Source organism: Lagopus muta, chromosome 23 (assembly GCF_023343835.1).
Source record: "Lagopus muta isolate bLagMut1 chromosome 23, bLagMut1 primary, whole genome shotgun sequence".
Taxonomy (NCBI): domain Eukaryota; kingdom Metazoa; phylum Chordata; class Aves; order Galliformes; family Phasianidae; genus Lagopus; species Lagopus muta.
Window position 1 is genome coordinate 2,677,865 of NC_064455.1, and position 25,795 is coordinate 2,703,659.

General features: G+C 48.4%; 4 protein-coding genes across 8 annotated transcripts; 2 read left to right on the plus strand and 2 right to left on the minus strand.

The window, feature by feature from the left end:
- The first annotated feature begins 164 nt into the window (after nucleotides 1–164).
- Nucleotides 165–9,795, plus strand: RHCE (Rh blood group CcEe antigens). Of its 3 annotated transcripts, XM_048969174.1 has the most exons (11): nucleotides 165–1,317; nucleotides 1,572–1,663; nucleotides 2,159–2,342; nucleotides 2,558–2,708; nucleotides 3,063–3,204; nucleotides 3,759–3,916; nucleotides 4,181–4,318; nucleotides 4,544–4,674; nucleotides 5,330–5,409; nucleotides 6,409–6,482; nucleotides 7,738–9,795. In XM_048969174.1, exons 1-11 carry the CDS (start codon nucleotides 1,286–1,288, stop codon nucleotides 7,762–7,764), a joined length of 1,209 nt encoding a protein of 402 aa, XP_048825131.1. In that variant the 5' UTR covers nucleotides 165–1,285; the 3' UTR covers nucleotides 7,765–9,795. The 3 variants fall into 3 exon arrangements, with proteins under 3 accessions (XP_048825131.1, XP_048825132.1, XP_048825130.1); XM_048969175.1 differs by lacking the exon at nucleotides 1,572–1,663; XM_048969173.1 differs by lacking the exon at nucleotides 165–1,317 and having other exon boundaries at nucleotides 1,330–1,663.
- On the minus strand, nucleotides 9,468–14,894 carry TMEM50A (transmembrane protein 50A). Of its 2 annotated transcripts, none has more exons than XM_048969181.1 (7): nucleotides 14,772–14,894; nucleotides 14,523–14,626; nucleotides 12,368–12,480; nucleotides 11,514–11,581; nucleotides 11,245–11,337; nucleotides 10,232–10,292; nucleotides 9,468–9,943 (listed from the first exon to the last, which is right to left on the minus strand). In XM_048969181.1, the coding sequence occupies exons 2-7, from the start codon at nucleotides 14,613–14,615 to the stop codon at nucleotides 9,898–9,900; spliced, it is 474 nt and encodes a 157-aa protein (XP_048825138.1). In that variant the 5' UTR covers nucleotides 14,616–14,626; nucleotides 14,772–14,894; the 3' UTR covers nucleotides 9,468–9,897. The 2 variants fall into 2 exon arrangements, with proteins under 2 accessions (XP_048825138.1, XP_048825140.1); XM_048969183.1 differs by lacking the exon at nucleotides 9,468–9,943 and adding an exon at nucleotides 10,000–10,060.
- Nucleotides 14,895–15,024: 130 nt separating this feature from the next.
- On the plus strand, nucleotides 15,025–20,255 carry RSRP1 (arginine and serine rich protein 1). 2 transcript variants are annotated; one of them, XR_007381004.1, is made up of 6 exons: nucleotides 15,025–15,231; nucleotides 15,388–15,443; nucleotides 16,881–17,495; nucleotides 17,823–17,977; nucleotides 18,864–19,354; nucleotides 19,731–19,775. XR_007381004.1 is itself a non-coding variant. In XM_048969176.1 (6 exons), the coding sequence occupies exons 1-6, from the start codon at nucleotides 15,143–15,145 to the stop codon at nucleotides 19,911–19,913; spliced, it is 1,179 nt and encodes a 392-aa protein (XP_048825133.1). In that variant the 5' UTR covers nucleotides 15,025–15,142; the 3' UTR covers nucleotides 19,914–20,255. The 2 variants fall into 2 exon arrangements, 1 of the variants encoding a protein (XP_048825133.1); XM_048969176.1 differs by having other exon boundaries at nucleotides 19,274–19,354; nucleotides 19,731–20,255.
- A 303-nt stretch (nucleotides 20,256–20,558) lies between these two features.
- Nucleotides 20,559–23,065, minus strand: SYF2 (SYF2 pre-mRNA splicing factor). The gene is made up of 7 exons (XM_048969177.1): nucleotides 22,944–23,065; nucleotides 22,754–22,867; nucleotides 22,274–22,399; nucleotides 21,899–22,016; nucleotides 21,697–21,787; nucleotides 21,039–21,137; nucleotides 20,559–20,947 (listed from the first exon to the last, which is right to left on the minus strand). The coding sequence occupies exons 1-7, from the start codon at nucleotides 22,992–22,994 to the stop codon at nucleotides 20,782–20,784; spliced, it is 765 nt and encodes a 254-aa protein (XP_048825134.1). The 5' UTR covers nucleotides 22,995–23,065; the 3' UTR covers nucleotides 20,559–20,781.
- Between the last annotated feature and the right edge of the window lie 2,730 nt (nucleotides 23,066–25,795).

The following is a 25,795-nucleotide window of genomic DNA, read 5'->3' on the forward strand; positions in this document are numbered from 1 at the left end:
GGTCCAAAGACGGACGGTGTTTGGAGATGGACCAATCAGAGCCCAGGAAAGCTGCTAGCTTTCGGCCAATGGGAAACCCGTCCCTAAGGCAGGGCCTGTGGGTGGGTGGGGGCGCTCAGCCAATGGGAAGCAGAGGGGGAGCGGAACTTCCGTTGTCTCCGCCCCTTCCGGTTAGGCCTGCCTTGTCACCGGCGGCCCCGCCCGCAGTTCGTGCTGTAGCCGCGCGGGGCTGCGTGGCAAAGCGGAGTGCGAGCGGGGCTTCGAACCGCGCCTGGCTTCTTCCTCTCTGCAGGGGCCGCGTGCGGGCCCTAAGCGTTCGGACTGTGATGGATGGGCCCGGGCTGAGGAGCGCGGCCCTGCTGTGGCGTTAAAGCCTGTTCGGTTCATGGGGGAATTGGACGCAAAAAGCCCAGAATCAGCATTTACAGCGGGACAGGAGGATCCCGGGGGTGTCCTGTGCGAAAAGGCACGGGCAACGTTACAGCCTTCGGCATGTGTTCCGTCAGAGTGTTTGTGCTGCCAGGAGACTTGGTCACAAATGTCAAAAAAGAAAGAAAGAAAAAAAAAAAGGGTGATTTTGCTTATTTAACTCATGCAGAATGGTGGCTGTAGTTGTGGATCCTCAGTGTGGTTCCCAGGTGGTTGTACTGCAGATGGGAGATGGAGCACAGGCAGTCACTGCATCCATCAGCTCTGTTTGCACCTTATAGGTGTTCCAAAGCAGCTCAACTGACGTTGAGCAACATCTGAGTTTCCCAACATGGTCACCAAATCCCCCCAAAAAGGAGCTGGAAGCAGATCTTCCACAGGACATAACAGCTTCTGCCATGTAGCCCTGCTTGTGTGCCCCAAATGTTCGCTTTGGTGGCTGCTTATTTAAAGAAAAAACATGTGCCAACCCAAAGGCTGAGAACCCACAAGTTGGGTGCCTCATAGCCACGGTGTGGCAATGGAAGGTGATGCGTTTCTGAATGCAGGTCAGGTCTGGAAGCGATCAGGTTGGTTCTCAGTTAAAAGGCTGCAGTGTGTCTGGGGTTACCCAGCGGGATGTGGGTGTTGTGTTGGATCCTGCAGCTGAAAACACAACCGGAATCTCAGCTGGGCATTTCCTGAGGTAGTGGTGGAGGGGCTCAGGTCTGGATTACAGTCTGGATTACAAGCAATATAAAGGAATAATGATATTGTGTGAGCTTCAGCATCCCACTGCTGTGAGTCTGCATGTCTGCATGCTTTTCTTGCCGTTCAGCTGATACGTGAGGAGCCAAGCAGCTGGAGCACCGTGGGGATGGCATCCTGCAGAACTACATCGACCATTTGGTATGGTTCTGTTTGTGGGTACTTCTGAGTTTAGTCCATGTCAGCTAAGCTTGGGCTCCTGACGTGCACCAGATAAGGAACGTTCGTTGCCGATGCCTCTCGGGTTTTTTATCTCTCTTTTATTCCCCCTCCCCCTCCTTAACTGTTGGTTTGAGGTGACACAAACATTGTTTATAGAAGACAGTATTAAGGTGTTTGTGCCTAAGTATCATCTGGTGCACAATGCCTTCTACTTACCTCAGCTTCCGATGCAGCGTGCCGTGGCTGATCCTTTCTCTGGAAGCTGTCTTCATCGTCCTCATTTATTTTCTGTTCTCAGACCAGTATGCATTACTTCACTACACAGGTAAGACTGCTCACCTTGCTGTGAAAGGAAGGATTTTTATTTTGCACTGCAGTAGAGTTGGGATGGATGGTTTTGTGTACTGGTGAGTGAGAAGGAGAACGTTTGTGCTGCCCTTCTGCTGCCCTGCTTGTATTCTTCATCATTATTTATGTGAAAGCAAAGGCAGTCCACAAAGTCATACATGATAGAAATTGCATTGCTCATCTGTTTTCTGCTGTCTCCACGTGTATAAGTGGAAACTTCTGAGGACAGGCAGCGCTCTGAGTGCAGAACTCTGGTGAGGTCTCAGCACATGAAACAATTGTAAAACTGAATTTGAGTACGGTATCGTCTTTCTGTTTCCTTATGGAAGAGAGAGCAAGCTCTGGGTTTCTTTAAAACTAGTTCATAATGGTGCCCAGTGTTTAATAGAAAGATTTCTTAGTTAATTGTCATTTTTTAAAACCAGTCTCCTTGAATCACTTCACTGCTCTTCTGCTCTTTTCTGCCACGCAGATTTGCAGGATGTCAGCCACATGCTCATTTTTGGATTTGGCTTTTTCCTGACGTTTTTGAAACGATACGGGTTCAGCAGCGTGGGATTCAACCTCCTGATCATCGTGCTTGGTGTCCAGTGCTCCATTCTGATGGAAAATGTATCAGTTTTCCCGACAGAAAGAACAGTGGAAGATGTGTTCGGGTAATTAGTTCTTGTTAGAATTGGAATCACTGGAGCTGCTGATGGCTTTTATTCTGGTGTAATGCCTGGCTGCAGTGAATCAGCATGGTCGTTGCAGACTTTTTGGAGGGTTAGGTGCATTTTGCTGTCAGTTGTTCTTTCTTCTTTGCCTGAATATGGTCCTGACATGGAATTGTATTTTGTTTTCTTCTTTTCTTTCCTTCCTTTCGTTACAGAATAACGGGAGCTGCTATGAGCATGGTTGCTGTGGTCATCTCCATTGGAGCTGTTCTTGGGAAGATCAATCCCATGCAATCCATCGTGATGACAGTTGTGGAGATAATAGTTTTCCGTATGAGCAGATGGATCAACATGCACGTCCTGAAGGTACAGCAGTATCATTTCCAGAAACAGGAGGGAAAGTTTCACAGAGCCTTTGGAAACATTGCTGTTTCCACTGACTGATACACGAGCACACTGTGCACAGCAGAGGCAGAGCTGCGTTTAACACACAGTGTAAATGTGCTCCGAGCTCTTTGTGGATGAACTGCGTGGTTATGAGCTACAGTGAGCTCAGGTAAATTAACATGGCATTAAAAACCCACGCTTCAGTTATAAACCAAGTGACTGTTTTGACAAATTCTACACAGGGAGGTTGCATGAGTGAATTATATCAGCATCTGTGTCAAAGTTTCCTGTGGCACATGATTGGTTACAAATTTACTTACTCTACTGATGCAGGTTTCATACCATGTATGCATGATGCACGTTCACCTGTTTGGGGCATACTTTGGTCTGGCTGTCTCCTCACGTTTCCCTGAGCCATCACTAAGGGCTGAGAAGAATGGAAGTACTTCAAAATCGGACTTACTGTCAATGTTGGGTGAGGCATTTGGTTTAATGCTGGGAGAAGAGATTGCAGTGAGAGCAGGAGGAAAGCATAAGTGCAGGTTCACTGCTGCCCTCTCTCAATTAAGTTGTCTCTTTGGGGCTTGTGTGGATGTTTTGGTCAGGGATCCATGCGCTGAGGTTATGACTTGTATTTCAGTAGTGCTTAGAGTCCCTATCTGGGGCTGAAATGCTGTTTGCTACATCAAGGTGCTGCACAGTGATACGGAAATGCAGTCCCTGCCTAATGCTGTGAGTGTAAGATAAAAACCTGCTGAAAGGTGGGGAACAGGATACAGGCAGGCCTGTGATCTGCTGTCCATATGACACTGCAGTGCTGTGTGCAGTACCACGTTTCTGGGGAAGATGTTGGGACAGCAGGCAGCTCTCAGGCTGTCTGCACTGCAGAGGACAGGAATCACTCTTTGGTCACAATGAGGAAGTTGAAATGAACGCAGAAATGTGGGTTGGAAGCATCCAGAGACAGCCTATGGTAGATATACCGTGTTTGAGAGCAGGTAATAACAATTGCTTGTCTTTGTCTCCAAGGCACTCTCTTTCTGTGGGTGTTCTGGCCAAGCTTCAATTCTGTACTGGCTTCAGAAAAGAATAAATTGATCTTTAACACCTACTTAGCACTTGCAGTGAGTGCTGTGACTGCCTTTGCGTTGTCTGGTCTGACCACAAAGGATGGAAAATTCAGGATGGTAAGACACGAGGGAAAATCACGGTATGGAAAAACTTGTTCTGTTACTCTCAGTAATACATTGCAGGGTAAAATAGCTGTTCAATAAAAGCAAATCTGAGTTTTCAGCGTGGCAGTCATCATTAGGCTGCCAAGCAGAAGAAACTGTAAGTTAGAAATGGTGTTCTCTGATGGTAGCTTACAGTATGCAGAAGCCCACATCCCCTAATGTGCTGTTACACAACAAGCAATGACTGAATTTTCTCTGTGCTACTTTGTTTTACAGACTCATATCCACAGTGCAGCGCTGGCTGGTGGGGTTGCTATCGGTTATGCAGCAGACATTATCGAGTATCCCTGGATTGCAATGATTTTGGGTCTCCTTGCTGGTGTGATAAGCACGCTAGGATCCTTCTGTTTGCAGGTAACACTCAAAGCCTGAAATTCCTTTTTGTAGAAGTTCTGTAAACTTATTTTCCAGTGTGACATACCTCAAGGTAAACCTCTTTTTTGAGAAGATTAAACCTGAAGTCTTGACCAAGGTGTGGGATTGCAAGAGTCCAAAGTTAATTTCCTAACTCCAAGATAGACAGTGTCCAGTTATCAGCTTGTGTTCTTGTGTATCACTTAATGTTTTCCCTCTTCCCAGAGTTGCTTGAACCCTACTCTCAAGATTCATGATGCATCTGGGGTTCATTTCACGTTTGGTTTGCCTGCTGTGTTTGGAGCTCTTGCCCGAGTTCTTTTCTGTGTGCTGGAAATCCAGACTAAATCACCAAGGTACATAAATGTTTGCCCTTAGGTGTAATGAGTTTATCTGATCGTTACTGGAGGGTGTCCTGAGTGGAATTCTCATAAATACAGAAGGCTTGCAAGCCTTCACAGATAAATCATGTTAGGTTTCAGTCCTAAATTTGGTCCTTTATCTTCAGAGCAGTGTACAGAGGAGATGAAGGCTGGGAAAATGCCTCCTTCCCAGGTGTTTTGGGAAAGCTTTGTATGCTGTTACAGCAAGGGAGGGAAAAAAAGATGAATTTTATCCCACAGTCTTTAACATACAGGCAAGGGCTAACACCAGTCTGGACCCCCAGCTGGAAATATGCTTGGGGAAACACCACACAAAGGGCTCAATGAAGGGTGGTTCTCCATAGGATTTCATGGATCAAATCAAGCCCATGTTGTATCATAGAAGAAGTTATCTGGTTTTCTCAGCTTACACAGGAATGAATCACAGTGCAACATAACCTGGTTGTAGGCTTCTGCTCAGCTCTCTTAAAACATCCAACTGCAGCTGCATGAAGGGTTGAAAACAGTGATTGTGATGTGAGGTTTTGACAGGAGGTCCGTGCACAGGGACCACTTGGGGCAGACACATCCACAGGCTGAACGTTAGAGCCAGCAACTGTCAAAGGGGAAACACTTGTTTTGCTTTCAGCATTGGCCACGAGGTCGCAATGAGCATCGGAGCCTTCTGCTTCACCATCAGTGCTGCCCTGATAACGGGTCTGATTACAGGTAAGCAGGAAAACCACCTTTCAGTAACATCTTCCACATTTTCCTTTGGGGCAGGGGCTGTGTTTTCCCATTGCAGCTGTTGTGTGTCAGTGTCCTTTGCAAAAAGACACCGGTGTAACTGAGGTGCTAATGTGTGCTGCTGTGGATAGGGATTTATGTAGGAGAAACAGTTGGAAGCATGAGCACCCAGAACTCTTCCTGGATAGGCTCTGAAGAAGAGATGTAGTCAACGTAACCTACCTGCAACATTTTTTCATTGGTGAAATGTATTTTGCAGATGTTTAACAGCTGCCTTCAGATTACAGACATGAGATGTGTGAGGATGAAAGTACATTTATGTTTTGGTGTTGTCTTGGTGACAGAAAAATGCTACCTGGAGCTTCTCATTTTTTAGGCCAGTTGCTGCAAATCTGCCGACTTCCACTCACGTCAGCAGCTTGCAGGAGGCAGACCCAGCTCCTTTGGTTGCTGGGGTTTGGGATCATCAAGGCTCACGTGCTCCTCACATGACATACTGTTGGTTTTATGGCAGCTGCAGTTGTTCTAAAGCTGCTAATTCTGGTTTGAGGTGAAAGCTGCTGTAAAATATACTCTGAAACGATCTTATAAAATGCTTTAATCGATTGCAATTTTGCATTAGCTCAAGGGTAGGTAAGAGCTAATGAGTTCTTTAAAAAACAATCAACTAAAACAATCATTCAGTGGTTCCACGTACTGAGAACCCAAACTAACAGTGCTGCTAAGCCTGTCTGCTTTCATGTGAGAAGTTAAAGACTTTCCATGTATCCTTAGAATCTGGGAGGCTGTTTAATGGGTTTTTACCTATAAGTTTCTCTGTACTTAAGGTCAACTTGAGTCATAGGGCTCTGCTGAAGTGTTCTGTCCTGATGTGTTTTAGTCTGTGCTCCATTTGGATGTGTGTTACCAAGAAGTTACACAGCCTTCCCCTTTCCATGACATGTGTAGAGGTATATCCAATGTATGTGTTTTTACAACCAGGTTTAATCCTAAACCTCAAACTGTTGAAGCCCATCCCTGTCTCCAAGTATTTTGAAGACCAGATGTACTGGGAGGTAAGTTTCCTTTCAGTGTAAGGTTAACCACGTGGCAGTGCACACAGCAGCCATTTCAGGGTACATTTCAATGCCCCGTTTGTTCAGCTGTCTGAAGCCTGAGTAAAATAGAAATGTTCTTCAGATAGCATTCCTGGTGGTGGGCGCGTGGCTAAAGCTGTGATCTCTGTTGTGACACACAACATCCGTGCTCAGACATCCTGTGCTTCATAGACGGTCCCTTGGAATCATAGAATCATAGAATCACCAGGGTTGGAAAAGACCTCAAAGCTCATCCAGTCCAACCGTTCACCTGTTCCCAACAGCTCCCACTAAACCCCGTCCCTCAACACAACATCCAGCCTTTCCTTGAACACCCCCAGGCTCGGTGACTCCACCACCTCCCTGGGCATCCATTGCAGTGCCTGACCACCCTTTCTGAAAAGTAATACTTCCTCATGTCCAGCCTGAATCTCCCCTGCCGTAGCTTGAAGCCATTCCCTCTGCTCCTATCACTGATGGCACGAGAGAAGAGGCCGACCCCCAGCTCACTACAACCTCCCTTCAGGCAGTCATAGAGAGCAATAAGGTCTCCCCTGAGCCTCCTCTTCTCCAGGCTGAACATTCCCAGCTCCTTCAGCCTCTCCTCACCAGCCCTGTGTTCCAGACCCCTCACCAGCTTTGTTGCCCTCCTTTGAACACGTTCCAGGGCCTCAATATCTTTCTTGCAGTGAGGGGCCCAAAACTGGGCACAGCACTCAAGGTGCGGCCTCACGAGTGCTGAATATAGGGGAACAATCACCTCTCTGCTCCTGCTTGCAACACTGTTTCTGATGCAAGCCAGGCTGCCATTGGCCTTCTTGGCCACCTGGGCACACTGTCGGCTCCTGTTCAGCCGAGCATCAATCAATACCCCCAGGTCCATTTCCTCTACGCCGTCTTCCAGCCACTCTGCCCCAAGCCTGTAGCATCGCCTGGGGTTGTTGTAGCCGAAGTGCAGGACCCAGCATTTGGCCTTGTTGAACCTCACCCCATTAATGGATGTCAAAGAGGATTTTTACCAGGCAGTTCTGTGGATGGAAGGTTCTTTCTATGAAAACTCCTGGCCTTCACTGGGCGTTGAGTGCATGAACACAGAGCTTGTGCACATTTAGGTGCTGAGTGTGATCCTCTAAGAACCAGGGAATTTGGAATAAGGTTCTGCATCGCCTCCTCCATGTGTTGATTTGATGTTGATTGATAAAACGTTCTGATACAAGAATGTCTGTATTCACAGTTTCCTCATCTGGCTGTTGGATTTTGAATGGATGAACCTCAATGGAAAACTTGACCAAGATCCGTATTTGTCATTAGAGAAAATGAGTAACTATGATGAAACAGCACTTAATTATTAGCACACTTACAAAAGCCTTCCCAATGGACACGTGAAGAATCTGCAACAAAACGTCCATTATTTCTGAACAATCAGCACATATATTCACAGATGGAGAATTACAACACGTTTTCTTTTCTGTTTTGATCATTTTACCTTAAATATTTTTGTGGGATGTGTACAGAAAGCTGCTGTCGTGGCTTATCCATTAAAATGCTTGAAGCTTTTAAAGCTGTATTTAGTTCTGAAGTTTAAAAGTCCCAATCTGTGCAGCACGCATTTATTCTGATCTAGTGAAGTGCTGAAGTTCTTGTTTGTAAGTTCAATAAGTTCTGCTGAAGGCCCTGTTTTGATGGCTGAGCCAGAACTCCACACTGTGCCAGGCTGAAATCGTGTCACCAGATAAATCTGCTCTTGGCTCAGCCAAGATTTGGAAGATCTGATGGCAAGAAATGATGAGCAGAACTTGGGTTTGTGCTGGGGGGTGGCCAGCCTGGAAGATCTGGAAACGATTCCTTAAACACTGCCAGCTAAAGGCCTTACCTTGATTTGAATGAATGGAAGCAGATATTGCTTGTAGAGTGCTCCTACCTGCAGGGCTCTGTGCACGAGGCACAGCCTGCTCAGTCAGGGGATGCAGTGCAGCCGTGTTTGTAAGTGCATGGTGCTCCTCAGCTTTTTCTTCATTTCAAAATAGTTGACGTTTTTTCCTTTAACTGCTTACATAATTAAAGAAGTGGAACCTTGGCTGTTTTTATTTACTCATCAACCTTGCTTAAAAATGAAGGAATGAGGCAAACTGTAACACTGAAAACAAGAGGGGGAGTATTTGATGCTCGCTGCAATGTCTGCTGACATCTAATTTGTTCATTAGGGAATAAACAAAGCAGTTCTGCAATTAAAGGAAGCTGAGACAGAGGTCCAGGTAACTTGTAGAGGAAGTGTCACTGTTTCTTATTTCACAAAACAGCCAGCCTACTTATTAATAGTATAATCTACTTATTTATCAGCTGCATGCAGCTTTTACCAGCTGACAGTTCATTCAGCACAGCTGCCTACACCTTTATGTGCCTCCTTATCACACATTCAGCACATCACTGCCCTGGCAGTACTGTAATCCAGGCTGAACTTGTGACCTTCAGTTCCTCACATTCCAGCACCCACTGAACATAAAGACACAAAGACTTCTTCCATGCTTCTGCTGTCTTCCAGCAGGAGTGGTGGTAAGGAATAGTGTTTCATTCCTCTGTTTCTCTCACATCTCTTTGCTCCCTGATTTCTTGAGCAAGTAACCAAGCTGTGTGTAGAGGATGGGGCAAAACAGCTCCTCTTGTATCTCAGAGTTCAAATGAATACGGATCAGAAATCTCTCTTGCAGGGCCTGTCCCTGGTTTAACTCCCAGCTGAGGAGTGTTCTTCCTTCCTTTTATTGTGGTTAGGAATTAAGTTTACAGCAGGCTTTGTGGATGAGCTCCTTACAGCCAGAACCAGGACAGAACTTTCACTGTGCCTCTGCAGTGTCTGAGCAGCAGTGAGTTGTTCACTGCCCTCACCATCTTTGTGTTGAACACTCAGGGAAAAACAAGGCCCAAAGCAGCACAGCTTAACGCAGGAAAAAACACAAACCAGTCAGATTTGAAAGTGAAGAACTGTTTATATTGTCCAGATATAGGAAATACTTAATAAATATATGTTAAAAATTGGTTGTAAAGCAAGTAGGACTTGGGTTGTAAATATCATAGAAAGTGTGAAATGGTTAAATGCATTAATCTTCCACTATTCTATTTTCTTATAGCAAACATCATACAAAAGTGACTTCCATTGCTACTTGTAGCAGTTTTACAGGTCAGAAACATTGCAACATTGAAATCAATATAACTGTTCTTAAGGTTTTTTCCTTTAAAAAAAAAAATACAACCAGGATTTGTGGTGCTGTGATTTCACTTCTCCACGTTTTACCTTTAGACACCATTGAAGGGCACCGTATACAAAATGGCTTTACAAAATTTCCAGAATACAGAGTTAAAAAAGTGACACGGCCAATGCGCTTCCATCAGCGTGAGCTCACTGCCACAGGTCCTCTGTGCGGCCAAATTTGAAGACCAGTCCTCTGTTTGAAACAAGAAAGGCACGTGAGCACCTCAGGGGGCAGATTAAACACCAAATCATGTCTTCAATACGTTATTTGTGGGAGCAAGTTGTGTATTTGTGAACCCACGGCCTGCTCCTGCAACAAAACCCATGCAGGCAGATCAGTGAGTGCCCTCAGCTGCACTTTATTCACCCACATCTAGCTGCAAAGAAATAGAGCTGAAATAAAACCCAGACTGCAGCAAGCTTTGGTTTTGATCATTAAAAACCAATTAGGTAAGAAATGAACGAAGGATGAGAAGCTTACCCGAAAAAGATGAATGCATTCTGGAAAAAAACAGCAATTCCTGGGTACACGACTGTTTTCTCTAAAGGCAAACAAAACAAAACACTCTGAATTTTTCACAAGGCCTTTTCTCTTCAAAGAGACCCCATCTCACAACAGGGCCCAGCTGCTGCCTCAGAGCAGATCTGCCCTCAGACAGGTTGTTCTCTCATAGAATTAACAGAGCACTCTGCATCTTTCGCATCCGTTTCATCCTCTGACAAGATGCTTCCCTCCCATCTGTTGCCCCCACTGCAAAGTAATTTCAATGGCTTTTGTGCCTCCCCCTCACTTATTCAGCTTTCCAAATAACTGAAGCAACAATCAAAGATGTCACTCAGATCTCAGCTCATGCAGGCTGTCATTACTGTGTGGGATTGCACACCCAGTTTGCAGTGATGATAAGCCACAGAACGGAGCACTGGCATGAAATCAGTGTGCCCAGGTGTCCCTGAAAATCCCCCATGACCTGAGTAATGCCAAGACTAAAGAGAACATAAATTAGAACCCAGCCACTGTGCCCTAATGAGCATGAAATTCACTGCCAGGGCTGAGCAACAGCTTCATGTCTGCTGATGTGTCCCTGCCAAGAGGAACCTGCTGCAGTTTCTATGACTTTCTCAAGACTTGTCTTCATAAAATTACCACGTTATAAAGGAATGTATGCAGTTCTACAAGCAGTTTGCTGGCTTAATGTATAGGCCTGTGGAACAACCTGCACAAAATGAGTCACCTTAATTCTGGAAAGAGGTGTTTGCTGAGAATTCTTCCTGTATAACGAAAGCAGTTCAATTATTTCAGTGCAGTCCCCCATGTGACTCAGCCCTCTGTTTCTACTAAGGCTAACTGGAAGGTTTGTGCCCTACAAAACAGGCTGACATGAGCTTAAATAACAGAAATGGGATCTTAAAATTCCCCATATGTTAGAAAAAAGAAAAAAAAATGGATAGGGAAGAACTAGACAGGGTCAGGCCACGCTTCATGCTGTATTTTACCTTTAACGACGTATCCTCCAAACAGAATCCACATGGAAGCAATCAGAGAGCCAAAAGCCATCATAAAGCCAATGAAGAGCCAGATCCGAGCACCTTAAAAAAGACACACGGAGGTTCTGTGCCCGTCCCTGGGTGAGACACCAGCAGCTTTCCAGGTGCTTCAGTTTCAGAGCACCTGACGTGACCCACTTATGCTGTGCACATAAAGCAGTGCACAGCTGGTGCAGCATCACAGCTCTTCCAAGGGTTACTGACTGCACACCTCTTACCTGTCTGTCCCAGGCAGCCCTCGCTGTAGCTGTCGCCCCGCACTTGTCCGTTAGACACTGCATTGATCCTGAATGTGACAAACAGGATGAAAAAGGGGAAAGATAAATAAAGCAAGAAGGAAAATGTTTATAAAACGGGAGGAGAAACTTCTCAGAAACTCATTTAGGCTGTACTGCATTCGTTAGATGTATTTTATTGCTCAGACTTTGGAACGATGCTAAAACTTCAATGCACTGCTCCACTTTTCTCCACCTTTAATGCTTTGATCTGTGTGCTACTCCATTGCTAATGGCTCCTCACCACAGACAGATGCAAGGCACGTGATCCTAGGCTGCACCGAATGAAGCATGACCAGCAGCTCGAGAGAGGAGGAGTTCTCCCCTTCTGCTCTGCTCTCACGAAACTACATGCAGTGCTGCATTCAGCTCTGGGGCCCCCACCATAAGAAAGGAAGGAACCCTCTTTCACTGAGTGCAGGAATAGGACACAGGGGAATGGTTTTAAGCTAAAAGAGGAGATTTAAATGAGACGTTAGGAAGAAATGTTATCACTCAGTGGGCAACGAGGCTGAGCACTGCAGCCCAGAGCTGTGGGTGCACAGAGGCAGCGCCCAAGGCCAGACTGCATGGGGCTTTAGGCAGCCTGCTCAGAAGTGTCCCAGCTTATGGTGGGGGGTTGGACCCAGGTGATTGTTAGAACCCCTCCAACCCAAACCATTCTATATTAGCAACACTCAGACCCTGGCTTGTTCTTTTCAGTTATCTCCTGATTTAAAGAGTACATTTTAAAAAAACATTCTGAATTCCACCAGATTTCTAGGTGTGCACAGCTCTGATCAAGACGTTACACTCACATTAGGAATGCAATGGTGGCTATGACTCCACAGGCATGATATGAATGGTTGAAGTCTTCCATGGTAGGGTACTTTACAGCTGCATCTATGATTATCCACCAACCTGTAAAAAACTGTTAAAAGCGAGAGTACTATAGTTTAAAACACAGACAGAAAAGTTTTGACCAAAAAAACCATAAATTACAGCATGACTGCTTCTGCTGTCAGATTAGTTAGATACGAGCTAAACACAAACCCCATGATTCAGCTGCTTCAAGAGATCACAGAATTGCAGGGGCTGGAAGGGACCGCTAGAGGTCATCGAATCTGTTACACGCAGGGCCACCAACCTCCACATTCAATACCAGCCCAGGCTGCCCAGGGCCCCGTCCAACCTGGCCTTGAACACCTCCAGGGATGGATGGGGCATCACAGCCTCTCTGGGCAGCTGTTCCAGCACCTCACCACTCTCATAGCAAAGAACTTCCCCTGACATCCAACCTCAGTCTTCCCTCCCTCAACTTCAAACCATTTCCCCTTGTCCTGCTGTTATCTCCCCTTTCCAAGAGTTGATTCCCCTCCTGTTTGTAGGCTCCCTTTAGGTACTGCAGGCTGCAATGAGGTCACCCTGCAGCCTTCTTTTCTCCAGGCTGAACAAGCCCAGCTCCCCCAGCCTCTCTTCACTGGGGAGGTGCTGCAGCCCTTTGATCATCTTTGTGGCTCCTCTGGACCCTATCCAACAGCCCTTTCTTGTACTGGGGGTTCCGGACGTGGACACCTCCCCAGGTGCAATATTCTTAAACCCCATATAGTTTTTCTCTGTCCAGCTCTCCAGTCTGTCCAGGACTCCCTGAATGGCAGCACAGCCTTCAGGTGTGTCAGCCATTCCTCCCAGACTCTTACCATCTGCACTATCCCCTCATTAAAGTCACTGATGAAGATGTTGATCAGACCCAGCACTGACCCCAGGGAGCACCTGAGGTCTGAGCTCTGCCAGACAGTTCATAGAATCATAGAATTACCAAGGTTGGAGAAAACCCACAGGATCACCCAGTCCAATCATTCACCTATCACCAATAGCTCCCACTAAATCATATCCCTCAACACAACGTCCAAACGCTCCTTGAACACCTCCAGGTCGGTGACTCCACCACCTCCCTGGGCAGCTCATTCCACTCCTTCAGAGAAGGAGTATTTCCTAACATCCAGCCTGAATCTCCCCTGGCGCAGCTTGAAGCCATTCTCTCTCATCCTATCAGTGTTACACAAGAGAAGAGGCCGACCCCCAGCTCACTACAACCTCCCTTCAGGTACTTATAGAGAGCAATAAGGTCTCCCCTGAGCCTCCTCTTCTCCATACTGAACAATCCCACCTCCTTAACAGATCCATAGAATGGCCAGGGTTGGAAGGGACCTCAAGGATCACGAATCTCCAACCCCCTTCCCACATGCAGGGCCACCAACCTCCACGTTTAATACCAGACCAGGCTGCCCATGGCCCCATCCAACCTGGTCCTGAACACCTCTAGATCCTTCAGCTGCTCCTCATAAGGCCTGAGCTCCAGACCCCTCACCAGCTTTGCTGCCCTTCTTTGAACACTGTCTTTCTTGCAGTGAGGAGCCCAAAACTGGACACAATACTCGAGGTGCAGCCTCACCAGAGTACAAGGGGACAATCACTTCCCCGCTCCTGCTGAGCACACTATTTCTAATGCAGGCCAGGATGCCATCGGCCTTCTCAGGCACACTGCCAGCTCACATCCAGCCGAGCATCAATCAACACCCACAGCTCCACTTCCTCTACGCAGCCGCTCCACCCCAAGCCTGCAGCATTGCCTGGGGTTGTTGTGGCCAAAGCGCAGGACCCAGCATCTAAACATGTTGAACCTCATCCCGTTGGCTTCAGCCCAGCCATCCAGCCTGTCCTAGATCTGTCAGTTCTCTGTAAGTTCTCAGCCCATCTCCATTCATCCACCCCACACTCCCCAAGGCCTGCAGTAGGGATGGCAGCACCAACGCCTTGCTGACACCCGGAGGTTTCTTAGCAGCCAGCCCAGCGCAGGGGAAGGCTATGGGGTGGACTGTGGTCCCTGTGCCCCATAACCGTGTGACAGGCAGCCTTCCTTTCCATGCCCAGCACTCTGCCGTGGGGCTCGGCGCTAAAAGCCGCACACACCAGCACTCCGGCGGCGATGGACGCGATGGTGTTCCGCTTCTCCCCCCAGTCCACGCACTCCGAGCACCTCAGGCTCTCCAGGAAGCCGGACATCTTTCAATGCTCTGAGGAACGCAAGAAAACATCGCATTTCCGTCACTGGAAAAATCCACCACGGCTTTGATAGCCGCACCTCAACGCCCTCAAGCGGAGAACGGCCCGGACCCACAGCCCGGCCGGCGCCACGGGAGGCGCGGAGCCGCCGCTCACCTCAGACCTGCCGCCGCCCGACGATCCGCCGACGCGCTCAGTGCGCAGGCGCGGCGCTCAGCTGCTGCTCCCTGCCAACAGTGCGCAGGCGCGTAGCGTGCGAGAGATCGTCAAACGGGGACTTCTGCGCATGCGCCGCAGTATGAGGAGGGAGGGGGAGAAGCGGGCGATCGCGCGCAGTGCGCATGTGCAAATAGCCGGCGCCCTGCCCGCGCATGCGCTGTTCTGTCCGTTACGTAAGCGGGGAGTGACGTTCTGGAAGGTTCGCGTCCGCTCTCAGTCGGCGCTCCGTTCGCTGTTGGGGCGGCTGCGTTTGTGTGGAGCTCCGTGGGTTCGGATCGCGGCGCGTTCTCCGGGCTCGGCCGTTCGCTATGGGCGTGACTCACGAAGCGGGGCTGTCACCTCGTGCTCCGCCGTCAGAGCAGGATCCGTGCGGAGGCGGTGCGGCTGCGTGCAGCGGGTAAGGGGGGGCGAGCAGCTGCGTAGGGCCGATGGGCGGGATGGGGGGGAAGAGGGGAGTGCGGGTGCGGTGTGAATGCGGTGTTCGCTGCGGGCTGTGCTGAGCTGTGCTGAGCTGTGCTGCGGCCGGCCCTCACTCGCCGTTGTGTCGTTGCAGGAGCACCCTCGGGGCCCATGGAAGTCAACAGCGCGGATGTCCGGCGGCCCCCAGCGGTAAGCGGCCGGCTGTGGCTTCACGCAAAGCCCTGGTTGGCTTCTGAACTGAGTGTGGGAAGGCGGGGGGGGGGGGGGGGGGGGGGGGGGTATGTGGGGTGTTACCCTACTACGTGCAGTGCCCGTGACCTTGGCTTCTGTTTAGATGGACTGAGGGAGCTGGGCTTGTTCAGCCTGGAGAAAAAAAGTCTGTGGGGTGACCTCCTTGCAGCCTGCAGTACCTAAAGGGAGCCTACAAAAAGGAGGGGAATCAACTCTTGGAAAGGGGCGATAACAGCAGGACAAGGGGAAATGGTTTGAATTGAGGGAGGGCAGATTGAGGTTGGATGTGAGGGGGAAGTTCTTTGCTATGAGAGTGGTGAGGTGCTGGAACAGCTGCCCAGAGAGGCTGTGATGCCCTGTCCATCCCTGGAGGTGTTCAAGGCCAGGTTGGGTGGGGCCCTGGGCAGCCTGGGCTGCTGTGAAATGTGGAGGTTTGTGGCCCTGCATGCAGCAGGGGGTTGGAGCTTCATGATCCTTGAGGTCCCTTCCAACCCTGGCCATTCTGTGATCCTATGCAGCTTCCTTCCGTTGCTTGAGGAACAGCGCAGAGTTTAATCAGCTCTAATAGATGTTTTGATAGCCCTTATTGGCAGTAAGCAGTGAATCCAAGGTCAGTGGTTCAGCTGGCAGTCTTTGTGCATTAACACAATACTAATAATATAGGTGTACTGAGTGGGGAAGCTTGTCTTGATACGCTCCCTTAAGAAGTCACATCCTTTGGTCTCTTAGCTGTATTTTTCACAGGGTGTGTAGAATGTGTAAGACCTTAAAGATGTAGTTCAGTAGTATGATGTGGTTCTGTGGTCATTGGTCTTACTTACATAGAGCTGTGGAGGTAAAGCATGAAGTTTGTTCTGTCCTGGAAGGCAGATGTCTGTTTTGCACCTCCTGCACTTAGAAATGTTGGGAGCTTGAATATCTTGAAAACTTTGTTTGGGGTGAATAAATAGTACTAACTATCACCTTAACAGAAGTTGTGTGAAGGGTATTAAAGCCCACACAAACCTTTCAGAATTCCAGAGAGAACTACTCATGGTTTACACCAAAGCCTTCTTAAACTTTCATACAGAGTCATAGAATAATCAAGGTTGGGAGAGGCCTCTAAGATCATCCAGTCCAACCATCCTCCTACCACCAGTATCTCCTCACTGAACCACGTCCTTCAGCACAAGATGTAAACATTTCTTGACCACTTCCTGGGCAGCGTGTTCCAGAAGTCTGACCACAGAGCAGGAAATGGTGCTGCTTAAAAATGTCATGCTTAAAACATGCTGATAATTGTCAGCGTTTAACTTGAACTTCTTGTTTGTGTGCAGTGTGTTGTAATATTTGATGGTGGTGTATATGGAAATTGCTGTGTGTAAATGATTTGCTTCTCTTCTCTCCCCTGCCCAGGAACAGAGACCGGATATTGCAGAACAACAATAAAAACAGAATCGAGTTCTGAAAGTACCTGCAAGGAAAAAGTGGTGAGCAGGAAGAGCAGCGATATGGCCAACTTCATGGATGATTTGAGTCTCAATTCACCAAAGAAAACAGAGAATGGTTTGAGATCCAAGAGAAGCTGCGATAGGTCATCCTCGAGGTCATCCAGTCGGTCCTCCTGCAGCTCCCAGTCCAGTTCCAGTACGTCCTCTTCAGCTTCCTCCAGGAGCTGGAGCCGGTCCAGATCCAGGTCTAGGGATCGAAGGCGCAGATCCCGGAGGCACAGAAGATGCTCCCGTTCCTATTCCAGAAGCCGCTCGAGGTCTCGTGGCTACACGAGGTACAGGGGCAGGTACCACTCCAGGAGGTACCGCCGCAGCCCTCCGAGGCACAGGTCGCGCAGCAGGTCGTGGTCCCGTGGCAGATCCTACTACAGAAGGTCCTATTCAAGAAGCAGGTCGCGTTCGAGAGGCAGAAGAAGCTACGGGTTTGGGAGGACGGTGTATCCTGAGGCCTACAGGAGCTGGAGGAGCAGGTCACGAACAAGGTCTCGGAGTAGGTCGCCTCTGCACCTGAGTGAGAAAGGTACTGTGAGACTGGGTGCGAGCTCTTGAAAACAGGGCTGTTACGAACTAGATGAGTTGTAGTCCCTGTAGTTGCTTTATAGGGCATAAATGGTGGTAGCAAATGGAAAGGAAGTCTTGGTACATCTGTAAAAAATGTATCAAGGGGGGGAAAGCAGTAATCAGTTCAGAGCGTGTCTATATTTCAGCTGAAGCTAAATCTCCCCAGTTGAGACAAAAATCCATCTGAGTTGATGCTTCAGTGCAGAGGCAGAATAGCTGCAGGTTTTAGGTTTGGATTGAGTGTATCCGTACCTCATGTTAAAAATCAATCACCTTTTTCTTTCAGAAAAGAGGGAACTTCTGGAAATTGCAAAGGCAAATGCTGCGAAAGCTCTGGGAACAGAAAATATAGTCTTGCCTGCTAGCTTGAAGATCCGTCCTGCTGCTAAGGAGAGCAGCAGTATTAAAAAAGAACACGAAGACTCTGGGGATTCAGATGAGGTAAGTATGAACTGGAGTGTTGTGAGTGGGAAGGTGAACGCTTAAAGACTTGTGCTCTGCATGGATGTGCCACGGTTCTTTTTTCCTTACTGGGGAGTTGGCAATTACAAGTTCAGACTCCTGAACAAAGAACTGAGGTTTACCAGAATGCTAAAAAGTGCTGTAGAAACCACTGTAGACTTTGCTTTTCACTGCAAGTACGCTGGATTCTGAAGGGCAGTGCGTTGAGGGCCGGGCTGGATGGGGTCCCAGTGGCACCCAGCCCACGGCTGGGGTTGGAGCTGGGTGATCTTTAAGGTCCCTTCCAACCCAGGCTGTGCTGTGGCTCAGTGCTACGTGCAGGCTTTCCCCTGGTGCTGTAACATTAGCAAGGGGAGAGAATTGTAGTTCTTCCAACTTCTTGATGGTAGTAATTTATGGCTCATTACAGAAACTCTTTCCTTCTCGACCTAAAACAAGGAGGCTCCTTAGCAAACCTGTTATTTCTTTCTTCTTAATTTTCCTTTTCTAACAGTTAAAAGCTTTTCATGTGTAATAAACTATTTCCCAGAAGTTACATACCCAAACACACAATGCATTTTACATGCTTTATTTCTGTCTTATAGAAATCATGACTATGGTTCCAGACATGATGAAGAAAATCTGTTGGTAATTAAGGGTCTCGTGGGCTGTAGCTGCTGTGAATTCAAGGGAGGGAGAAACTTCAGCATCTTAAACTGAGCTCTAGTTTGACTGTGTTCTGTTGTGTTAATCTGATTCGTACTGAATAGAAAACAACAGTAATTGTTACATCTGTCCAATGCTATTTCAAATGGAAGTAAATTTGCTAAAGGTTTTAGACAAATGGTACAGGCATCCCTTTCATAATATATGCAATATATTCCAGATGTTGAGAGAGTACAGAAGAAGAGGCCTGCATCACTTGCAGATAAGTTTATTGTTGTTATCCAAAGCTCTGCAGGATTAACGTGCAGAACTTCATGCGACTTATTCTGACACTGCATTTCATTGTATGGCATTCCATGCTTTGAATCATTTGAACACTCCTTAAAACTGTAACTGGGGCATGGATATCAGGTCGTGTCGGGTCCTTGAATTGGCACAAGGGCCTTGATTAAAAATACTGGTTGCCAGATTGAACTCAGTGCTGATCTGTTGGCACGTTTGGTAGCTTCTGGCTACTTTTGTTGTAAATATCTGAAACAACACTGCTGGAAAGTTATTAACTTTAAAGGCTGCCTTGACTTGCAGAGAGTGGTGTATCCTCCCACTGAAGTGTTGTGTGCTTTTCTTTAGCAACCCAAGGGACTGACAGAAATCATAACCAAAAGTGGGATGGAGAGAGCAACTGCACGGAGCATCTCCTTCAGCCCTAATGTAAGTGTGCTTCCAAAGGTGGGCGTCCATCACTGATCCCTGCCCTGTCAGTCTCCACAGCAGTGATTGCCAAATCAAACACCTTAGTCATGGTAGCACTTGAAGGGTTTCACAGTTCCTTTCCTGAAGGAGTTGGATCAGTACTGCAGTGGTGTTTCAAGTGGATGTAGACATTTCTGCTCATAATGTGCCTGTGAACTTCTTGTTTCTGGCATACAGTTTTACTCTGAAAGTTGCATCTTTGGTAGTGCAGAACTGGGGTGGTTATTCAGCATTCTGGTTTAAGTGTGTTGTCAATACAAGTAAACCTCTTGAAGTTGCTGCCACTGTACATCTTTATCTTTCTAGTGCTTAACAAATGTAATTTATTTTCCAGAATACAATGGCAAAGCCAGTACAACAGAAGCCAGCGAGCCATATTGTGAAAGAACCATCAATTTCTCCAGGAAGAGAAGATGACAGAAAGGGAAGTCCCTATGGGCAGTGGGTTCCTGTCAAGAAGGAGGAGAAAAAGTTCCTCAACTTCTCACCCAAATGTACGCTGTTCCGAGCACGCTAGGAGAGCTCACTGTTGTCAGACTGCAGTGTACCAACACCTGGGTAGTGAGGTCTGAAGTTTTCTGATCAGCTTGAGGGCTTTGTTAATGTCGAGTATTTATTTTGATATCTTTAATTTTGGAATCTTAGGTTTCTCTTTCAGATGTAAAGCACAGTGATCCAGAAGCCACAGATGGAATCTTGTGTATATTTGTAAATATTTTTGTATTGCTTTAATGGACTAGAACTTAACAGGTGGGTAATCTTTTTCTAAAGAATAGCTCAGTAGCTGTTAATTTGAACAGTTAAATTACATTGTGGAACTGTTTACTTCAAGTAAATAAACTTCAGTTTTGCACTGGCATCTGCGTGTCAAGTACTGGGCTTTTATTTTTAGCTCTTCAGTGATTATTTCCAGGCTTAAGTTTCACTTAGCTAGTACTGGAAGATGTGACAAGGTAATTTGGAAGGTCATCTTGAAAACAGACCTTCATACTGCTATAGCTCCTGGCTGAGCTGTGGCAAATGGAGGCTCTGGAGGTGACTGTGGTGGAGACCCTTCTGTAAATGGAAATCTGCTGTGTGCCTGGCTGCCTGTGGAGCCATCACCATTCCACCATAATAGCTCTGTTTCTACAGAATTGAAGATACTGACACGTTTTAAATCAGAGTGAGTTTATTTAGAACGTGACACTGGAGGGGCTGGCTGCTTAGCAAGTAGAGCTTATATACAGCTGCAGGCTTACACTGTGCACATCTACTGTATTATCTCACAAACTGCTTCAGGGGCTCCACAAAGCATTTCTCTGATAAAGCTTAAAGTTGTTTGATAAATGATACCAAACTCGAGCAGGCAGAGGAGGGCTGTGCCCTGTGCTGGATATCCCAGCTCACACAGCTGTTCCTCTCTCCAAGTTCTGTTTGATCTCAGCTGTGTACTTGCCATAGAAGCGCTCTGCCTTCTTATTGAACTTGGCATTTCTCTCATTGATGTAGTCAATATCTGCATCGTCGTTGTAAGGACGCCTCCGGCTGTACTTCTCACGTTTCTCAATTCTGCAAGGCAAGCATCAGCGTTTGGAAACCTGTGGGAGGGTCTGTGCACTTACTAAGAAGTGCCACGTGTAGAAATTATCTCTTTACTCACTGCTTTTCAAGATCTGCAACCATTCTGTCAATCCCTTCCTTATCTGGCACGTGAGTTCCATGGAGGAGGCTGTCAGATGTTGGATAGAGGGCTTCACCACTGAGAACAGCAGATGAGCAGCAGTTTACAAGGTTGTTCCAAGATACAATTGATTTTTTTTTTAATTAAACATTGCAAGGCATTTAACTTCTAACTGGAGGAGTTGAAGACGCAGTGAGAACATGCTGATCCTAAACTATTAATAACATGCCTATACAAGATACAGAAATCAGCACTAAAATCTTTATTTGAATGCAGATTCTAATATCAAAGCCTGCTGAACTTTCAAAAATAAAGCACCAAAACATTAAAGTAAACAACTACAACTAAGAAATAGCAAACAACTTGTGCATCTAAAGAACTTCACACTGCCAGCAGTGCTCCTTGAAAGCAAGTAATTGGGAGGCTGAAAAGAAAGAACACCTCACAAATTGCAGTGCAATCTTCTACCTATTGAAGTAGAGAGTGGCAGTATGAGATTCTCAAGTACGTCATGCATTTCAGAATCATCTTGAAACAGTACATATGAAAACATACGTGTGCTGAAAGACTTGTTTAAGGCTTTAGTAGTCATTTATAAAGCCAGTACTGATGATCAGATGACTGAAGAGGCACTTACTACTGCTCCTTCAGCTTCTCATACTGCTCCAGGTCGGGTTTGATCTGCCTGGTCAGCCTCTGGTACTGCCGCAGCTGAGCAGCTGCATAATCTTTGGAAGAAAACAAATTGCTGTTAAGGTAAAAGCTTTTATTCCGTGATTCACCTTGAAATATTAACACAAGTTCATTAAAAACGCAGACAATTGTGTCGTTAAACATACCTGAGAATCCTAGATCTGGATTTTTCCTCTTCTTTTTCCTTTCCCACCTCTCTGCATCCTCAGCACTGATCTCTAACAGTTTAACTCGCTCGTAGTCTTCTCCCCTTGCTGCACATTCCTAACAGAGCACAAACACCGAGCAACAATACAATGTCCATAGATTAAACTCAAAGCTTATACAGATCAATCTGGTCAGCCTCTAGTGCAGAACTGATTTATAAATACATCCTCAAGAGCCTAGTTGGGTTTTCTTTGAGGGAAAGGGGAGTGAGGAAATGCAGCACAGGGTGACTCCAGCAAAAGCTCTCCAGACTCTGTCACTGAAAGGGGAGCATCACTGCGGGGTTCCAAAAAGCCACAACATGCTCTTCTTACCTTCTTCTTTTCCTCCACCTTCAACTCCCACTCCAGTCGAGCTTTCTTGGCTTCCCAGTTCGGTGGTAACTTGAGCCTTTTGTCTTCCTCCACCACTTCCTGGTGATTCAGTTTGCGAGCCTCATTCTAGGAACAAAATATTTAACACCAAAGTGATGGCGCAGAACTGTGTGAGCACAAAAATGACTACAGAAAACAAAAGCCAGATCCCAGGTGATTGAAGTGGCTCAGTGAGGGGCACGTGTGCGAGCTCTGAGCCCCGGTTCCTGATACAGCACACCAGGTAAAGCGCTGGCCTTATAAAAGGCCACAAAATCCCGCCCCCAACACGGGAAGGACCGGATCGGCCATCGGGAACGAATGCTTGAGGGGCGGCAGCGGCCGCAACCGATCCAACCAGAGCCGGATTGGAAACCGCCGTTCCCCTACTGCTTCCCCCCGTAACACCGGCAGCGCGCGTATAACCGGCCCGGCTCGTACCCGCTTCAAGTGGAGCTCTCGGAACTTCCGCAGCCGCTCTTCTCGCTTCTGCGCCGCCGCCGCCGCCGCCGCCGCCGCGCTGGGCTGCGCCTCGTCCTCCGAGCCCGAGGAGCCCTGAAACAACCCCGCTCAGCCAGCGGCAGGAAGAAAGGCCGGCAGCCCGTCCCCCAGCCCCGCGCCGCGGCCTTACCCCGTCACCGACATCCCCCAAACCGCCCAGCGCCGACACGGCCGCCGCCATTCCGCACTGCAAGTACTTCCGCTTCCGCCCCCAGCACCAACTTCCGCTTCCTCCCACAACGCGTCTCCCTTGGGTTGTCCTCGTGCGCCCCCCGGCGGGCGGGAGGTACCAGCGCCCCGGCCGGGCTGGCTCCTCTTCCTCCGGGTCGGGCGAGAAGCACGGACTGAAGGCTTCGTCACCTCGTCGTGGTGCGAGCTGGAGGGCGATCTTAAAATTCCTGCTGTGCTCCAAGCACTGATAGATGCCGGGCAGGCAGCCCTAAATTACTCTGTGTTTAATGAACACGGCTAAATCACGTATATAAACATATTCTCCTTGCTGGGGAATCAGCGGGGTGATGCAAAGCTTTGTGAGGAAGCAGCCGGTGGGTATTGAGATGCGCGCAGACAGAGCTCTGTGTGCAGCACTGCACAGCCAGAAGCTCCAAACTCCGGAAGGTTCAGAGCTGTGATACACATCGATGTCCTGAGCTCAGCCTTCCTTCCAGCAGAGGGAAACACAGCACCGGCGGTGATGGCTGTGGATGTGGAGGCGGCTCTGGTGCACACAGCCATCTCTGTTCTCTTTTAACGTCAGTTTCTGCTGTTGGCAAACTCCGGTTCACGCTGAGCGATCAAAAATATCAAACATGGTGTTACACAGCGAGGAGGAGAGGGGGGAAACCCAACGTGGTGGAAACAGCGCGTTGAAGATGAGCTGCCATCTCGTAGATGGCTCCACTGACCGCATCTCCAGTGCTTGTGCAGGAGAATCGCAGATCTGGCCCTGCTGGTGTGCCCTAATTTGGTGCTTGGCTTCAGAGGCCACATCTATCCCTACCACATGTGAGAACTGCCCACCAGTTTCAGATCATAGAGCTTTTAGGAGGATGTATCAGCAGGGCCCTACAGCTCCCCCATGAAGGACTGTCCCTCATGGAGCACCCAGGAAATGTTCTGTGACACCTGAGCCCTGGGTCGCTCCTCACCCCTTCCAAGCAGGAGATAAGAAAGGCTGAGCAGCAGGGAAGGAAGGCGGCTGAGCTCCAAAACAGAGGGGTGACCCTCTGCAAAGCAGGACTGTTCCTTTTTATTTAATCACAGAAAACCAAGTGGCTTCTGTGTGTCGTGCCGTGCCTTGAACCAGCCAGACCCCGAGCTCAGTGCAGCCCTTTTCCCTTCTCACTACCATCATGCAGTTATAGCAGAAACTCAAGAGGTTCTTCTGGCTTGAGCGCATTCACTTCTAGGTCCGACGCCAGCCCAGGGAGCCCAACTCTTGCTGCAGGTGCTGAGTGTGTCCATGGCTTGATGACACTGCTGCAAATCACAGCCTGGGTTGAAAGAGCAGGGAATGCACCCAAAGGGACGGGCCCTGCGCAGGCTGACAGTGAGTACATGCAGATCTTCTCTCACTGTCATTTACAGTTAATTTATTTTTAGATCTCAAAAATGTTTTTATTTCTCATGCGCACAGAATTGGCACTGGTTTTTTGGGTTGTAGCTGACTCCATTGTCTTCTCAAGTTATGCCTCCCCTGCAGTGCCGAAATGAAAAATTCCAGTTACACATTGTACAGGGGATGGGAGCTCGGAGGAACTGACTCATCTTGGTTATATTTGTCTTTTTCAAAGGGGAAGGTCCTGTTTGAGTGAGAGGTGCTGGGAGAACAGCATCAATTATCTGCCACCCGCTACAGCAACCCTGAGGTTGTCATTAGGGGTCCCAGGGTGCAGAGCTGGGTGCCCTCTGTGTGTGCACCCGGTGTGTTCACAGCATGGAGCTGTTGAGGTTGCTCCAGCAGTCCGGGTAGCAGCATGTGGAGCTGTTTCTCAGAAAAACAGCAGTGGCTCCAGCGTGACAGAGGCCACCACATGCTCCCCAGGATGCAGCCAAGCCTGCATGCCCTGTAGGTAGTGAGCCCTGGATCTGAGGACAGTTCCAACTCACAGGGCTTGGCTGAGTCCCGGGGAGGCTGCCGCTGCTCCTGGCGTCATGGAGAGCACGAGGGCAGAGCCCAGAAGCGTTCGTGCCATTCGTCTTCGTGCCAGAGAGGCAGAAAGGGAAGATGCTGCTGGTTCCAACTGCAGCAGTTTTTATGCAGGGAGGAAAAACACACACTGTGGCTTAAGCGAGGTGCTGCTGTATGCCCAGCTCTCTCTGCTTAGGTGGTGCTTAAAACCCTTCCATTCTCCTGAGCTGGGGCACCATGTGTTGGTCAGCATCCCTGCCTACAATGACAGCCTTGCAGTGCTGCTTCTGCCCTGTAGTGCTGCCTCCAGCTCTGTGCTTGCAGGGCTGATCTGCTGCAGCTCCCAGGGCAAAGCTGCATGTATAGAGCTGTGCTTTGGGTTTGCTGGGAGCCGGATCTACCATGCCTCGGCTTGGATGTGCATTGCTGTGGCTTTGGTGTGCTGTACCACGGTTTGTGTGTGTGTCACCACAATACAGACCCACAGCCACAATGTGGAGCTGCTGGTCAGCCCTACAGCACACGGGCATTGCTCTTGGTGTGGGCACTGTTGTGGGTTGCAGGGACAGAGAGCTGTGGGTGCCCCATCCTTGGATGTGCTCAAGGCCGTGGAAAGAGCTGTGGGCGGCCTGAACTGATGGAGGGCACCCAGCCCAAGGATAGGACTGGAGAGGCTTTGGAGTCCCTTCCAACCCAACCATTCTGCTATTCTCTGTCCTGCAGGCGACCTGTGGGGTGCAGTTCCCCAGCTGCTGCGTGCTGCATCGGTGCTGTCACAAGCAATGTGCCACATGGGCTCCTTGCGTGTCAGGAGGGAGCCATGAGCGTGCTGGGGGATGCGATAAGGCCCC

Coding starts and splice junctions, on each gene's coding strand:
- SYF2 (XM_048969177.1), bottom strand. CDS start 22,994: ATGGCGGCGGCCGTGTCGGCGCTGGGCGGTTTGGGGGATGTCGGTGAC. Junction 22,017..22,273: donor AGGTGGAGGAAAAGAAGAAG/GTAAGAAGAGCA, acceptor GTGCTCTGTTAG/GAATGTGCAGCAAGGGGAGA. Junction 21,138..21,696: donor GAGAAGCTGAAGGAGCAGTA/GTAAGTGCCTCT, acceptor TGCTGTTCTCAG/TGGTGAAGCCCTCTATCCAA.
- RHCE (XM_048969174.1), top strand. CDS start 1,286: ATGGCATCCTGCAGAACTACATCGACCATTTG. Junction 1,318..1,571: donor AGAACTACATCGACCATTTG/GTATGGTTCTGT, acceptor CTTCCGATGCAG/CGTGCCGTGGCTGATCCTTT. Junction 2,709..3,062: donor TCAACATGCACGTCCTGAAG/GTACAGCAGTAT, acceptor CTACTGATGCAG/GTTTCATACCATGTATGCAT.
- TMEM50A (XM_048969181.1), bottom strand. CDS start 14,615: ATGTCCGGCTTCCTGGAGAGCCTGAGGTGCTCGGAGTGCGTGGACTGG. Junction 11,582..12,367: donor GCCACCATTGCATTCCTAAT/GTGAGTGTAACG, acceptor TGTCACATTCAG/GATCAATGCAGTGTCTAACG. Junction 9,944..10,231: donor AATGCATTCATCTTTTTCGG/GTAAGCTTCTCA, acceptor TGTTTCAAACAG/AGGACTGGTCTTCAAATTTG.
- RSRP1 (XM_048969176.1), top strand. CDS start 15,143: ATGGGCGTGACTCACGAAGCGGGGCTGTCACCTCGTGCTCCGCCGTCA. Junction 15,232..15,387: donor GGTGCGGCTGCGTGCAGCGG/GTAAGGGGGGGC, acceptor GTGTCGTTGCAG/GAGCACCCTCGGGGCCCATG. Junction 17,496..17,822: donor TCTGCACCTGAGTGAGAAAG/GTACTGTGAGAC, acceptor TTTTTCTTTCAG/AAAAGAGGGAACTTCTGGAA.